Here is a 15,760-nt window from a genome sequence, read left to right as displayed (position 1 = left end):
ATGTTTTCCCCCTCTTTTCCCTTTTAAGCAGTTTAAGATCGAGGCCTGAAATAATCCCACTGAAGCCAATGGGAGTTTTATCATGGTCATCACCAAGAGCTGGCGCTGGAATTAACTTTGTAGAGCTGAAATGCCGGGATATAAATCAGTAGTACCCTTCCTTCCATTCCAAATGTCAGACTCTGCCCTCAGTTACAAGGAGGCGACTCCCACATGTGGCACTAAGCCATGTCACAGCTGGTCACATCCTACGTACCTAGAGCAGTGCAGGAAATACACGGTTTATGCCCTTTTTGACACTTTAATCAGCTGTTGTGGAAAAGTCAGAAAATCCAGTTCTCTGAGCTTGGAATGGAATTAAATAGATTAGTCTGTCCCTTTATTTATAGGTGAGTTGAACATCAAAGCTTTTGTAAAAATAGTTTCAGGAAACAGTCTGTACATCTATGAAAAACAAGATTGTGGCAGAAATACACCACAGCACGGAAAAGGCTCCAACACGGCCAAAAAATAAAATAAAAAAAGAGTCAGATAAGTGATTTTTGTTAAATTTCATGGTTCAGGAGACAGTCTGTTAAATCAAAGTCATCAGAGGGTTTATAATAGACTTGCCGAAATACCTCTGGTAGCATCTGTCCTTTGGAAAAGGAAATCAGATCGCACTCGCTGAAGGTCCAGTTGCATGGTACACATTTTTCATACTTACGTGATTTTTTCCTTTTCCTTTTTTTTTTTAAATTAAGAGGTTTTACTTGTATACAACAAGACAGCTTCACTTTAAGGTATAGAACAATTGTTTCTCACATGCAGAGTAACCACTTAGCCTTGTTTCCGGTGGGAACCTTTTGCATCTAGAGCAAATACATTCTGGAGCATTACCTGTGCTTAGGTATTGGAAGACAGCTGCTGGCCCAGCTTGCAGCCTGTCAAGGAGCCAAGTTCTGCACTGACTTATAGCCCGTGCAACATGTGTCCAGCACCTCTGAAAAAAATCAAACCACTGCGTATAGATGCCTAAATATGGATTATGGAACCCCTCTATACACACGGAGATTGGAAAGTTTGGAGCTATGATCCAAACTGCTTAGTTGTTTTAACTACTGAAGTGTGCTGCAAGTAACACTCAAAACAGCATGTAGCCGCTGCCTCCTGCAAAATGAGCCCATCAACGTACCGATAGCACCTACCTGGGCTTTCTGCAAAGGAGCCATCCGACAACATAGAACTGCAGCACATTTCAGGCAAATCTGTAGAAAAATGCTTTTGTAATTACTGGAACTGGAATCCTGGGAAGGATTTAATATCAGCGACAGCGTCGAGCCATCTACAATCAGTCCATATTCTTGACTCACTGTCCAGCTTCTATAATACAAACAGAAAAAGACGACTTGAAAGTCTGAGCCTTACGTTTCAAAGAAGTCAATTTAGTCGTTTCTGTGTTATCTGAGCAACAAAGAAATGGTTTCTAAATGTAAACAGGTCTGGTTGCTGGAGGTGAGTGTGCGTGAGCGTGTGCATGTGTGAGTGTGCGCGTGCTCAGTTAACTCAAACGGCTTGGATTTAAAAGGACAAACAGGGCATGCCCAAGTACTGCACAGTTATGTTTGAAAAATAGGAAAGCCGGGAACTGTTGCAGGATTGGGGCCTCTCTGCCTATAATGTGATTCAGGTGAGGGACAATCATCCCCACAAGCAGTCCCCCTGAAATCCAGAGCTCTTCCTCTGCATATATGGAATTGCAGGACCGAGGCAAAAGGACCCTTCCTTCTAAGCATCTTCACCGAGGGCAGTTATCCAGACATAAACTGCCCACATGCTCACTCGCACCTTTTAAGCTTTCCGCTATTTTTGGAGAAATCCTGCAGCAGCTTTTTATGATACTCTAACAACAGCTCGTGTAATCGATCCTCTTTCCTGTTGCTGTCTCCCATCGTTTTTGCGGTCAGCTCCAGTAATTCGGTGTTTGTCTGGAAGAGCCTGGAGGCATAGCAGGTAGATTTTGCAGTTTCCATCTTGTCCCCAGTAAGCACCCAGACTTTCATGCCTGCTGTTTGCAGGGCCTCGATGGTTTCCGCTGCGTGCTCCTGAAGTCTGTACATTGAGGCAATACATTAGCCATCTCATTTACCTTAAAAATACCATTTCTCCTCAGAATTCATGGAGAATGATTTGTGCGTGTTACAATGAGCCTGGGGAGGATCTAGATCTGAAAAGCATCAGCCTTTACTGCCTCAGATAAATGACCTAGAAGCAGCAGCAGACAAACCACCCTAGCTACTAGAGGGGGATAAAAGTCCCACACTACGTGAGTATGGCTTACAGATTGCTAAGCATTTCCACTGGGAGCAAATAAACCCACATGTTGTTTACCAAAGAATGACTTATGTACCAACCATGTCATCTCTAGCTAAAACCAGCATAGTACTTCACCAGCGGACGTTAATACCACCAGTGCTATGTATCACACTTTGCACGTGGTTGAATCAAAAAACCCACCCAGCAAGGCAGCTTTCAGATAAACTTTAAACTGAAAGAAGTCTGACTCTATTGCAGCACCCTCTGAACAAATTCCTGTAGGAAAGTAGGTGGGAGTTTTGTGTGGCAGAGTGTGGGGTAAAGTTTGATGGGCAGTTAGACCCAGGATGGGCTTCAGGAATGGGTCCAATAACAATACTTTTCACGTAATAAATCCTATTTATTTCAGCAAACGTTAACCATTTAATCCACAAAAGCTGACAGCTTTCCTCATTTTACATTTGGGAAAGATGAGGGAGAGATGTTAAATTGTTTGCTCTAGGTCACAGAGGTTAAATCTATATGGCAACTCCCACCCCCACCTCCCCTCCCCAGAAAACAGGCAGCGAGTCTCAGAGCATGGAGAAGGGGGCGGGTTTCAGACCCAGAGCTCCAGCTGAAGCCTGAATGTCTACACAGACTCATGCGACGTGCTGCCCTGAGGGGTTCTTTGCTGTGCAGGCATGGCCAGAAGGATTTAGGGTTAGAGCCAGGATTAGAACGTAGCAGTTCCTAGTCCTACATTCAGTCACTTCACCCGACTCTTTGACTACTGCCATAAAACGCAGAGTGAAAAATAAACGACAGCCTAATTTACACATACAGTTACTGTAACTGCACCTGAGTTTGTATTGGTTTGGTACATAAATTAGGGGCACAATGCTGCATGCTTTTCTGAAAATGTAGGATTTATTGATTAAAATGTTAGAGTACTTACTGTTTAAACCAGTATATTTTTAGCAAATAGGCAATTGGTTTTGGGACGTGCCAGGAAATAATTGCTTTAGACATTCTGTCTTCTTCTTAGGACCAGCACATAGCTTTCAATAAGCACCGTGGTGGATTGTTACGGCACAGACCGCTGCTCAATGGTCTCACTTTGGTCGTTCACCCACCCTTCCCTCGTTGTCCTGAAATTACTCTCAGGGTAATTTCAGACTGAGGGAGATACAGACTACGCTGTTCTGAACAGCTACGGCATTCACATTTCATCTGCTTGCTTGCCACCGTCTTACCTGTCTTCCACAGCAGTAGCCCCAATCAAATGCATGTCGGTCTCTATGTCATCAAAAATCCTGGCCATCTTTTCTTCTCTGTCCTGTAAAGCCATTTTTGCTTCACTGAGCTGTCCATCAATTTTTTTATAGTCCTCTTGAGTTAGTTCTTTGAAGGCCACACAAAGGGTTCGATATCCATCCTTGAAACAGAGAAGTGGATATGTGCACTAAAAAACACATCTTAAACAGCCCCGACCTTAGAATTTTTACTTTCTGCTTCTACAGGTCACTCAGTGCCTGCAAAGATTGGGTCCAATGTTAGAAGTGATTCTACATCTTAAGGACCATTTCCTCTTTGTTTATATATTAATCTCCACACACGGAAAACCTTGGACATGGAACATCACAATATGTATTATAAGCTGTGGAACTGAGCATCTTTAGCAGTAATAAGGTCACGAGAAATATGGAATTGTAAAACAAGGCTGTTTTAAAAACCACTGCAGTATAAGAAGAGGAGGACCAACCAGAAGAGATAAGAATGAATACTAGGACTCATCTACACTACTCGCTGGATAGGCGGGCAACGATTGATCCAGCGCGGGGGGGGGAGGGGGGAGAGGTGGTGTCAATTTATTGCGTCTTGTATAGACGTGATAAATCGACCGCTGAGCGCTCTCCCTTCGACGCCAGTACTCCACCAGAACGAGGAACGCAAGCGGAGTCGATGGGTCAGCATCAGCTATCGATTTACCGCAGTAAGTAGCTCTAAGTAAGTTAGATTTAAGATCTAACTTCACGTAGCTGAAGTTGCGTATCATAGATTGACCCCGTGCAGTAGTGTAGACAAGCCCCTAGTCTTGGCACATTCAGAACTAACTATAAACCTCTTCTCTCAATATAGCTCAATTTAGATAAATGCTTCTCAAAACAGCACACACACAAAACAAAACTAGAAACTGATTCAAGGATTTCTCCATAAGGCTAGCGAGGAAAAAAAAGAGAGAAAATGTTATTGTTATTTTTAACTCCTTGGGAGATGATTAGATCCTACAGGATTCAGGATCATATAAGCAGATCAGAAGTTAAATGCAGTTGGAAGCCAGAAGAACAAAAAAGGAAACAAGTCAGATATGGACTTCAAAACAACAAGAATTAAAGCTCACATTTTCCTCAACCCAAGGTCAGAGCTTTATCTTCAGAGAAAGGCTTTCCTTCCAACAAGAACAAACCTAGTTTCGTGTACATGCTTACCATTGCATTACGTTCTACATGCACTTTAGTTTGTTGTATTTCATCTTGTTGTACTCTTGGAAAAACAGAAGAGTCTGCTCCTTTACAGAATAGGAGGAACTTTCCTAAAAGAGAATTAAAAAGAAGACTGAAGCATTCAAAATGTGTCAAGAGATTTAAAGGCCATTGTCTTCAATGTGCCGTAAACCTAGATGGAAAGAAGAACTATGGCAAGGTTGCAAATGAAGCTGTTATAGGCAGGGCTGGTAATGCTATTAAGGTTGCCACCTATTATTAAGGATGACAAGCCCCAGTATAAGATCACACTTTCAGCTGCTTATAACTTTGCCAAACGCTAACCATCTGGGCTGTAATTTTCCAGGCTGTGGGTGTCTGCCTCAGGCTGAATTTTTTGACGATTTTAGCCATTTCTGAGAATGAACGCTCTAGTGCCTTTGGAACAGAATCTGTCCTCAACGATTCTTTCTGCACTGGGCACACTTCAACCTGAAGCTGAGCATCCCCTTGCTTGCCACTGCAGCTCTCTGCTGCTATGGGCCATGCCAGGTCAGCAATGAGAGCAGGGAGCCCCCATCTTTCCGATGCTCTCAAAGCCCCGCCCCGGCTGGATGTAGGCAGCATGGAGGAGCAAGCTGCCTAATTTGAATCCAGAGGGGGCAAGAGCCAAGGGTGTGGAGGGAAAAGGGAATGGGACAAATTAGGTCACCTTAATTTGACCCTCTTGTGCGTATGCATTATGATAGAGCCTTTAATGATGTGATCACATATTTTTTCCACAGGACCCCATCTGTATTCAGTGCACGGGACCCTGCTATGGGGATGAATCAGGGCTGTGTAGTGAAGGAGGCTATTGTTTGTAGGTTCCCTGTTTCATTGGTTGCAGAAGCTGGAAGGGGTGTGAACGAGGCCGGGGACTGCAGGAAGAGACAAGAGGGTCTCATGGTTAAGGAAATTTAATAGTGCCCTGGGGAATTGGGCTCTACCCTGCCTCTGCCATCATCCTAAGTGATGCTAAACAAGTCACTGAAACCAAGCTTTTCACAGTGGTCACAAATTGTGTGTTGCTTATTTCCTAGATGCTCCATCTGAGATCCTGGAGCTTGATTTGAAGAAGAGCTGAGAACTCATAGCTGCAACTGAAGCTAATGGGAGCTGTGCTTTGGACATATAATGTGCTATATAATGCTGAGTGCTCTGAAAAATGAGGCCTTATGCATTTCATATCAGGTGCCCAAAATTACTGGACACTATACTCTCTGTGTCTCAGCAGCCACAGCTGTAAAATGGGCTTAATATATCCCCTCATCTCACAGGGGTGTCGTGAGAATAAGTTCACTAATATTTGTGAAGCACTCAGGTACTCAGCGATGAGCGCCATAGAAAAGCCCACGAGGAAATTATTAATTCTGTATTCACTCATCCTGGTGGTCAATCAATTACAATTCTGAAAAATAAACAGGGGCAAAAATATATGCATCCAATCATAAGAATATCCAATCACAGGAGTTTATATTAGAGATTTGCTCTAAATACTTCAATTCAGCATCTTATAAATGGTTTGGAATGTATTCTTTTTGATCCTGCCATCTATCAGCTGTTTCAGATGTATTACAGTATTCCACATTCTATGTACTCAGGTCTCTGAGTTGTGGTGCAGGTGGATGCATGCACATGTATTATAAAGAGGAGATATTAACAGCTCTGAGGACCCATTTCTATGGCCTAACCAAGTCAAATCAGTTCCCAGGGATGTATATATCCTTGAATTATTTAGTTGCCACACAGATACATTGCAACAAATTCATGCCTGGTGTAACTTCACTGATGTCAGGGTTACACGAGGGCTAGATTTGGTCCATCACAAAAATGGGCAAACGGATTGAAAGTCTTAAAGTTAGCATGCATGGCAAGCAAACCCCACTGATAAATTAAAGATCTGGCATTGATTATTATTCTTCCCCCAAAGCTATGCCATAGCACCTAAAAACCAGCACAACTTCAGCTTAAAATAAAAAGCTGGTGGAGTTAGAATGTAGAAAAGCATCTGAAGCCACCAATTTCTAATTCTTTGGGCACTTTTAGATCTCTAAAAGCAATTTTTTTTAAAATGACCAATTGGATTATTTTTCAAATCCATAAAAGAAAATAAAAAATTGTCCTTCCTCACTCAGATCCCTTAGTTTGGGCTCAAATAGGGCACAAAATTGTATGGTCATGTTACAAAGGAAATGCTGGCAAATGCCATATTCCAACAAGACTGACATTTTTTTTTTTTTAATAGAGCAGCAGAAGCATGTCAGAAAAACTGCACCTCACTAGGACTCTGCAGTGGGCTTTCCTGTAGTGTTAGCGTGGGCGTGCACAGTAAAGGTCTATCATAAATCCGACCACTGATCTCATTAGCACACTTCAAGGGCCAAGTTCTCATATGCAGGTGCCTCTGTGCTTGTAAAATGTGTACCACTGCAGTGGGTGCATGTACAAATCAACAAAAAGCACACGCCATTACCAGATTTACATGTGCAAATGAGAGATTTTTGGACGCTCAGGTGGCGTGCAAGTGAATTTTGCAGGTGAGGCTAAGGCCCATGAAATATAACAGGTTAGCTTTTCTGTGTTGTAATGGGAGGTCTTTAATACATTCTCAGTACAAGAGAAAATGCAGACATAAATTTGATACACAGTGGTACCCACTGTTTTAACAATACCTGCACTGGTTTTCACAATAACACTCATCCGGCGGCGGACAGGATCAAAGTTTAATACATGAAGAAGCTGATACCTTTAAAAAGGAAAGAACAGAACTTAGAAATTTGAGGAAAAAAGTTAAAAATGATATTCAGTAAAAGGTTGTAAGCTACAAGAACATACTAAGAATGAACTGCAGAACTCTCTCTATGCCAGACTACAAGTATCAGGTGCCAGCTGACCAATTTCCTTATTAAAGATATGGTACAGGTATTCAAGCTACAAGTCATTTATACATGATAGGTGAACAATGCCCACTATCATCATTAAGAGCCACGTGATCAGATAGAGTGCAACACAACTGCTGGAGCATTTCAGGGAAAGCAGGGCTGAGTTATCGTTTGCCTGAAAAGAATGCACACGGACACGTTATTTTCATTTTCTTTAAGATAGAGTCGCACTTGGTTTAAGATGCTTGTAAATTTAACAAAGCTGCTGCACATGCATTCACAGAGTATGGAGATTCCCTGTAGAAGTTGTTTATGGACCATTTTCTTGATGCAAGGCTGATCTGAACAAGCAAGATGTATGCTTGGTACATGATATCATGCTTGGCTGGGGCTCTGAGATATGCGACTGGCAACCACATAGCACCAGGCTGGTTGGAAGTGGGAGAAGCTAGTTAGGACCTTCATGAGCCAGCTGACTGCTCAGGGGCTGAAGGTCCTGACTGGAACACCCAGCTGTCAATCAGGGCAAGCAGCCTACTAGGTTGGCTGAACACCAAAAGCAGTAAATAGGAACTCTGAATCCTCCCTTTGTATGGAGAAATGGAACTCTGAATCCTCCCTTCCTATGGAGAAATGGAACTCTGAATCCTCCCTTCCTATGGAGAAATGGAACTCTGAATCCTCCCTTCCCATGGAGAAATGGAACTCTGAATCCTCCCTTCCCATGGAGAAATGGAACTCTGAATCCTCCCTTCCCATGGAGAAATTCAACATGAAGAGAAGTTTGAAATTAAACTTGCTAATAAGACAAGATCTAGGAGGGCATCTGATCAGGTATCTATCCTTCAAGTGGTGTATATCCCTTGGGGTTTACATGAACAGTTGCCACAGGGTAAGGCCGAATTATTTTCAGTCCAAGAAGGGGTTAGGGTTGGAGCATGTTTACGCAAAGATTCAGCTTTGTATGGTTGAGGTTTATAGTAGCATCAGCTCTCATACATTCACCATCTAGGAGGTTATCGCAATAATTCACAGATCCAAGAAAGTTTCCAGGTTTCAAACCGTGGTGCAGGATGTGGTCAGAGGACCTTGTTTTAGGCTTTGGTTGATTTGTTATTCAGCAAAAGCTGCAACCAATTTAACCTCTCAGCCAATTCTCTGCTGCCAGGTGCTCTGTAATTCGGACCGGCTTTCATGCAGAGCAGCAGTGAGTCTGACAGCCTGTTGCGTTGTTTCCACCCTGCAGCATTTGCTGTTTTTCCTGAGTTTAAATCAGCTGGCACTTGGCAGATTGTTCAGTTAGCGTGAGCAATATTCCTCACCACAATGCAGCTGCGCTTACTTTTCGATTTCGTTCTTTTGGTTTTGTACTTTCATGAAATCATTTTCATGTCCTAGAAAAGTGAAACCATACCTGTCAACAAACAAGAGGACAGAAGGACACTGAAAACACTGTTACATAATTTACATTTGTAACATTCTCATTTTCATTTCCATATTCTGAAACATGACCTGGGCTACAGAATTCAGTCCATGTATTTCAGTAGCTCACCAGGCTATTCTCTGCGTTTCCCAATTTGTACAATCTTAAAGAGATGTGGATCATACCCTAGAAAACTCTGAGGTCTCTATAGGCCACGTGAATTAACACATGTGCATACTGTGTTACATTTATGGCAAAAATAGATCTGCTAGGTCTGCTATTATGCCTCCAAATAGTAATAAGGTAATACAAGTACATCAGAAAAGGCTAACAAAGGTGGCCTTCATAGGGGCTGCTTTGTTTCCTGCCACCGCACAGAAAGAAAGTAATTTTGCTTTGATACACATGCAGTACTCATTGACTGCTTCTTCTACAATGTAACAGAACCCGCCAACGTCCCAGGGAACTTGGATAGAGTACGGCTCTGTTTAATCAAGCAACTTGGGACACCATTCTACTTAACAGAAGCAACAACATACACTGCGATGTGCACGTTATGATTCCCAAACCTTTGCTTATTGTGAAGTTGTTCAGTAAAGATAAAAATATTGAGTAAGCACAACTCTACTATGGGCCTGATCCAAAACCCACTGAAGCACAAAACTCATTCCACCCATGGAAAGACTCCTGTTGACTCCAGTGGACTCTGGACCAGGCCAGACAAGAGTTTTTCCCATTGTGCTTTCTACACGCTACAGTTCTCCTTGTCAATTACTGGCCTATGAGCATTTTATTATGAAAAACTCATAGGGCAACTTTTGGGTTCCATTAAGTCGCACTCAACAGCACAAGTTACAAGAGTAAGAAAAACCTTCAGTTCTGAAAACAAACTCAACGCCCTTACTTTTTGGCGCCTTTTACCAAAGCTATTTCATCTGGTGAAGAGGAGATATAGGTACTGCACTCCTGGTTTACTATCAATCCATCCACATTGTCTCCTTCTTTGATTTGAACTGTATGGCACAGGCACAAAGCACGGAGGAACAGCTCTTCTCGACACTAAGCAGAGTCAAAATACAGGAAATGAGTTAGTTATCAGCGTCTTCTCCTGCCCGGAGTACCAAACAGGATTAATTTTCAGTGATAAGTAAAAATAACCATTATTCTAGTTAAGCTGCTGAATAATAACTACTGGGATTTGGTCAGAATTACCAACCTTTTTAGGCTGGAACATTAAAAGGAACCAACGTAGGTTTGGCACCCAAATTCTAACTCCGTTAGCCACCTTTGAAAAATCTCACCTTTAAATGGGAACTTCATTTACATGGTGTCTTTCATCCCACAGTACTTTAAAAATGTACCTGCATACACCACCACTGAATTGCCTCAGAGATGGAGAGTAGCAACCAAACAGCACAGCAGCTGATAGGACGGGAAACTGAGCCAAGGACATTGAAGCAAAGCCGTACTCTTGCAAAACGTGGCCTGGTATTTTTAACGGCCCCACAATCAGAAAGGAGCTCTGTTCAAATGTAACAGAGCACTAATTCATTTTAGCAGGATGCAGGGGTAAATAAAGATCAAACAAGGCCAACAATAAAATCAGCACTCTGGTTCAATCATTTATTTTATTGCAATGCATGCAATGCTTCTAGTTCTCTGCTGTGATGCCACTGTAGCAAAGCTAAAGCTTGTCTTGGTTAGACAAAGGATAGGATCGATTCCTGAAAATGGGTATGTGCTCTCCCCTGCGCTTGTCATTACTGCTACACAAACTCAAGGTACAGTGTCCAAGAGTAATAGCTAAAGCTGGGACCTAAACCAAACCCTCAGATCCAAGTCCCTCCTGAACTTGGGGGATGGACAGAGGAACCCAGTTGTTCACAGTGTCTCAAACGTGGGTTCTGAACACTGCCAAACTTAGAGGTGTTCAAAACCGGTGTCTGAATTTTTACACTTGTGCCCATCTCTAGTTATTGTTAGCTCTCAGAAAATTGGATCAGAGAGTGAAAACATAGAAGTTACCGAAGCCCAGTTCTACCTTTAGTGCTTTCCCATAATATGTCATGGGTCCGTCCGTGTGAGAGAACCCATCCACCTCTGACATTCCGCCGCTGTACTTGTGCCCATCTATGCAGCACTCAATGAACTTCATGCTGTTTTCAGTAAGGGTTCCAGTTTTGTCTGTGAACACATACTCGACCTAAAAGAAAGGGAGAAAGTCACTGTTGTACTTTTTCTTTATTACATTCCCAGCTTTCATTGCTGTCTAAAAGAAAGAAGCTGTGGCAGCATTGAAAATAGGAGAGTAACTGGCAACTTAATTAGTCAGACCTGATCCAGGAGAGAACCATTGGCACTTGCTTAACTTGGACTTCAAAGTTTGTAGCAACGTATATTAATACAAAGCAAAGACAATATTGCACCCTTTCCCAGAACAACTTCTCTGCTTCCAATTCATTACACAATTGCTCTGTTTAGTTTTTACAACTCTCAGAGAACCTGTCTTACGGCCCTTGATTACTCCCCCTCAACCATCTGTTCCCCCAGCTAGTCTCTCTCAGATGGTGCTGTACATAGCACTGAATCCAATAAAGCAACATATAAAAGACCAAAATTTAGATTTTTAAAAAAAAAGTTTTGAGCAAACCTATTGATCAATACAAAAAGTTTCCATTCACTTTTCCAACCAAAAAAAAAAACAACAAAGAGAGAGATTCCATTTTTCTTTTAAACAAATAAACATTCCTCTGCAGTGCCTGAACTCAAATGGGGAGGTACCGAGAATATGGAAATAAGAGGGATTTTTATATCAAAGAAAATGGAAATTGATTTCACTGATTTTCACTGACAGAGTATAACACTTCGGAGAGTAAACTGTATTTTGAAAAGCACAGCAGTTACTTAATCAGCACTAGTAGTACAAACCCATTTGTTTGCTTTATGGGAGTTTTATGTTGACAATGCCAATTAAATTAACTAACAGTGGTTCCAAATTGAATGGTTTCAGAGTAGCAGCTGTGTATCCATAAAAAGAACAGGAGGACTTGTGCCACCTTAGAGACTAACCAATCTATTAGAGCATAAGCTTTCGTGAGCTGCAGCTCACTTCATCGGATGCATCAAATTAAACGTTTTCTTTACAGGAACAAAAGTAGGGCGTGCTACACTGCTGTGGCTGACCAGAGTGAAACGTTAGCTACTTAAGAGTCCCAGCAGTGCAGAGAAAATAGTAGCAGGACAGTTGCATATCAAATGCATGCCGTGAAAGATTACCACTTTCCTCACTAACCTGCAAAGAGAAATCTTACAGAGAATTTTAAATTTTTAATTAATTTCATGAAAGCAAACAAATTACTGACATGCAGTTAGGGTTTGACATTCTGCTGTGTGGAAACAAACCGCACGATACAATTTCTACTGTACATGCAATTTATAAGCTCATCTAGTTTTCAGAAGCAAACAGTAGCACACTAAACCTAAATTACCACCAAAAATAGTTACACAGTTATATCTTGACAGGTAGACGAGTGATTAGAGACAGCCAAAGGTTTTTAATTAGGGAGAATGATTAACTACTGCAGCAGTGACTTTCTAACCATTTTTCAGAGCTGCTGAAGGCCGCAGTGCTGGCACAAATACAGCAATCAGGTCTCTCTCTCGCTCGCTCTAAGGCCAAGATTATAACAGGGTTCAAAAAAGAAACAGATAAGTTCATGGAGGATAGGTCCCTCAATGCCTATTAGCCAGGATGGGCAGGCATGATGTCCCTAGCCTCTGTTTGCCAGAAGCTGGGAATGGGCGAAGGGGATGGATCACTTGATGTTTACCTGTTCTGTTCATTCCCTCTGGGTCACCTGGCACTGGCCACTGTCGAAAGACAGGACACTGCGCTAGATGGACCTTTGGTCTGACTCAATATGGCCGTTTTTATGTTCTGTCCTGCCCTGCAGCCACATGTGACTTCTCTTTGTTTTAATTAATTTATAGAATAATGTTTTTAACTTCTACTTTAGATGTTCTCATTAAAAAGTTAAGGTTAATCTGGTACAGTGACAACAGAGCATGATTAAATCACTTCTAACAGACTTCCTCTAACGGTACCCAAAACCATAAAAATGGCTCTCAACCTTCCCAGACTACCGTACCCCTTTCAGGAGTCTGATTTGTTTCACCTCACTTAAAAACTACTTGCTTACAAAATCAGACATAAAAATACAAAAGTGTCACAGCCCACTATTACTGAAAAATTGCCGACTTTCTCGTTTTTACCCTATGATTACAAAATAACTCAACTGGAATATAAATATTGTACTTCCTTTTCAGTGTTTAGCACATAGAACAGTATAAACAAGCCATTGTTTGAAATTTTAGTTTGTACCGACTTCACTAGTGTTTTTGATATAGTCTGTTGTAAAACTAGGCAAATACCTAGATAAGTTGAAGTACTCACTGGAGAACCCCTACAGTACCCCTGGCTGAGAACCACTGCCATAAATCCTCTACTTGGATCAACACTCCAGAGCTTTTATGCCTCTAGATTTTGGATATGGGAGCATTTCCCCAAGCATGCAGAGGTTTCTAGGATGGTGAACAGAACCACCAGAAGGGAGGGAATTATATATTGTATACAAATCTAAATCCACACAAATATTGCACCAGAGCTTCCTATCAATAGGAAACAAAGCAAAACAAACAATGTCATCTGTCTCTCTAAGCACCAATCAATGACGATTGTTTCCTAATCAAAGCACAGATAGAAGATGAAGCTACTCTACCCACAGCCTTTGCGGGCAGGCATGGGGGGTAGGGGCCAGTATGCCTCTATGCTCCAGTGATTCTTGGCTGCTAGAACAGCCCCTGGACATGGAAGGCAGCCAGATGAAACTAAAAGCAGACACAAAACTGCTCTAAGTAGCACCGTGGCTCAAATTAGCTTCAGAGCTGAAGTTCTGGCCCACAAGTTCTACAGGAGGGATTTCACTACAGCTGTTTTAGTCCACGGAAGAGTTGCAGTTCTACCATGAGACATTGTCCATGCGTCCAATTTTAACTTGGCACATGTTCTGACCTGACCAAGTTCTTCGTTGAGGTCCGAGGTATTCACCAGCGCTCCTTCCTGGATTTCTTCATCATACATCTCCTTATCCCAAGCAATAAAGAAGGAGCCCAAGAATTTTTGCATTTCTACAGTAACGTACATGGAGACCGGGATAATGAAATTGAACAGAACCATAAACGACAGGAAGTCTGTGAACATTCTTAAGATCTGTAAAGCAAAGGGAAAAAAAGGCAGTGTGTGCCAATCCGATATCCAGTTCAGCCAGACACAGATATAATCGACAACAGCAAATTCAAGATTCTAATTAGATTTTCTTCTTCAGTGGTGAAAAGAGAACTCAATATGAAAAATAAAACTCTAAAGAAAACTAAGGGTAATGGACCAAATTCTGCTATCAGTTCCATCTTGGCAACCTCACTGACTTGCATGGAGTTGTAAAGGCATAACTGAAGAGAATTTGGCCCACGATGGCATTTTATTTACAACCACAAGGATCATCTAAGAATATTCCATCCAAACACAGTTCTGTAAATATTACAGGCCTGATTCTGATCTCACTTTAAAAAGTTTAAATCAGGAGAAACTGCTCTGACATCAGGAGTGCTACACCACCGTACTACTGGTGTAAGCGAAATCACAAGGAGGTCTCCTAAAACTCTGATAGGAAATAAGGTAAGTTGAGACACAAGGCCAATGTTTTCAAGCCTGGCTACCGAAAACCTCAAACACCTACATCCATATTTAGACACCGAATGAAAGTGGCCCCGGTCTAAATTTATACATTCAAGTTTGAAAACTGGCTGGAGTTCAGATATGCATCAAGCATCTGCTACTGTGTTTAAGTATATCTAGGTGGCCAAAATTCTATTGATCTGTCTTTTGCCAGCAAATAAGAGGCAGCCATTTAGAAACAAATAGTTGGCACACACGTTCTGTATGAGAAGAACACCAATACGTGAGCAGTTTTAGCATCTGAGTCTTCCTCAGCTGCGTTTTGCCCAACTACTCCCAAGCGTTCTTGCACATAAGTAACAAGAATGGCACGTAGCAGCTGAGACAGGAAATAATTACAAGCAAAAGAAAAAAAGAGCTAGGAGATTGACAGTCCTTTCCTTGGTATGTATTCCAAACAATATGCAGGGAAGACAGGGGTTGGCAGATTAAACAAAACTGTCAGAATAAACAAGGCTGGAGGAGATCCTAAAACACAACCCCATTTACCTTGAACGCATCTCTTTCCTTTTTTGTCTTTTGGTTATACCATGGCTCATCATTAAATGGATTACTCTGCCAGACGTATTTCAGAGTGGTGCACACCGTAGCTTTACTCACTAAGATGCATAAATACACCATCAAGAAGGCGTTGATTGATCTGAAAAATAGGTTTATTTTTAAAATCCATGCAGCCATTTTTAATATTCAGTCAGGCAAGTAATCAGGCTTAGACTATTCTTATTTTTAAAAGGGAAACTCTAGAGTACTGCTTTTGACAGGCCTGATATTTAGGGTCAAAACCAGGATTTTTAATACTTCTCACCCAATAAAGTAAAGCATAAGCCTGGAGTAATACTTTTTAAAAGTTCTACTAAAT

At 41.7% G+C, this 15,760-nt stretch overlaps 1 protein-coding gene across 5 annotated transcripts in view; it reads right to left on the bottom strand.

Annotated features, from left to right (window-relative positions):
- The window catches only part of ATP11C (ATPase phospholipid transporting 11C), a 119,089-nt gene that overhangs the window by 28,433 nt on the left and 74,896 nt on the right, over window positions 1–15,760 (bottom strand). For all 5 annotated transcript variants that reach the window (XM_037908068.2, XM_043521775.1, XM_043521777.1 and 2 more), the window contains exons 11-20: window positions 15,391–15,541; window positions 14,179–14,376; window positions 11,149–11,310; window positions 10,012–10,166; window positions 9,027–9,098; window positions 7,475–7,548; window positions 4,767–4,870; window positions 3,531–3,712; window positions 1,828–2,091; window positions 1,188–1,362 (exon numbers count right to left, since the gene is read on the bottom strand). In XM_037908068.2, coding sequence (XP_037763996.1) covers window positions 1,188–1,362; window positions 1,828–2,091; window positions 3,531–3,712; window positions 4,767–4,870; window positions 7,475–7,548; window positions 9,027–9,098; window positions 10,012–10,166; window positions 11,149–11,310; window positions 14,179–14,376; window positions 15,391–15,541 — 1,537 coding nt within the window. The remainder of the gene's footprint in view (window positions 1–1,187; window positions 1,363–1,827; window positions 2,092–3,530; window positions 3,713–4,766; window positions 4,871–7,474; window positions 7,549–9,026; window positions 9,099–10,011; window positions 10,167–11,148; window positions 11,311–14,178; window positions 14,377–15,390; window positions 15,542–15,760) is intronic.

Source organism: Chelonia mydas, chromosome 9 (genome assembly GCF_015237465.2).
Source record: "Chelonia mydas isolate rCheMyd1 chromosome 9, rCheMyd1.pri.v2, whole genome shotgun sequence".
Taxonomy (NCBI): domain Eukaryota; kingdom Metazoa; phylum Chordata; order Testudines; family Cheloniidae; genus Chelonia; species Chelonia mydas.
The sequence above is the reverse complement of the archived record's forward strand: the minus strand, read 5'-3'. Positions and strand labels throughout refer to the sequence as shown.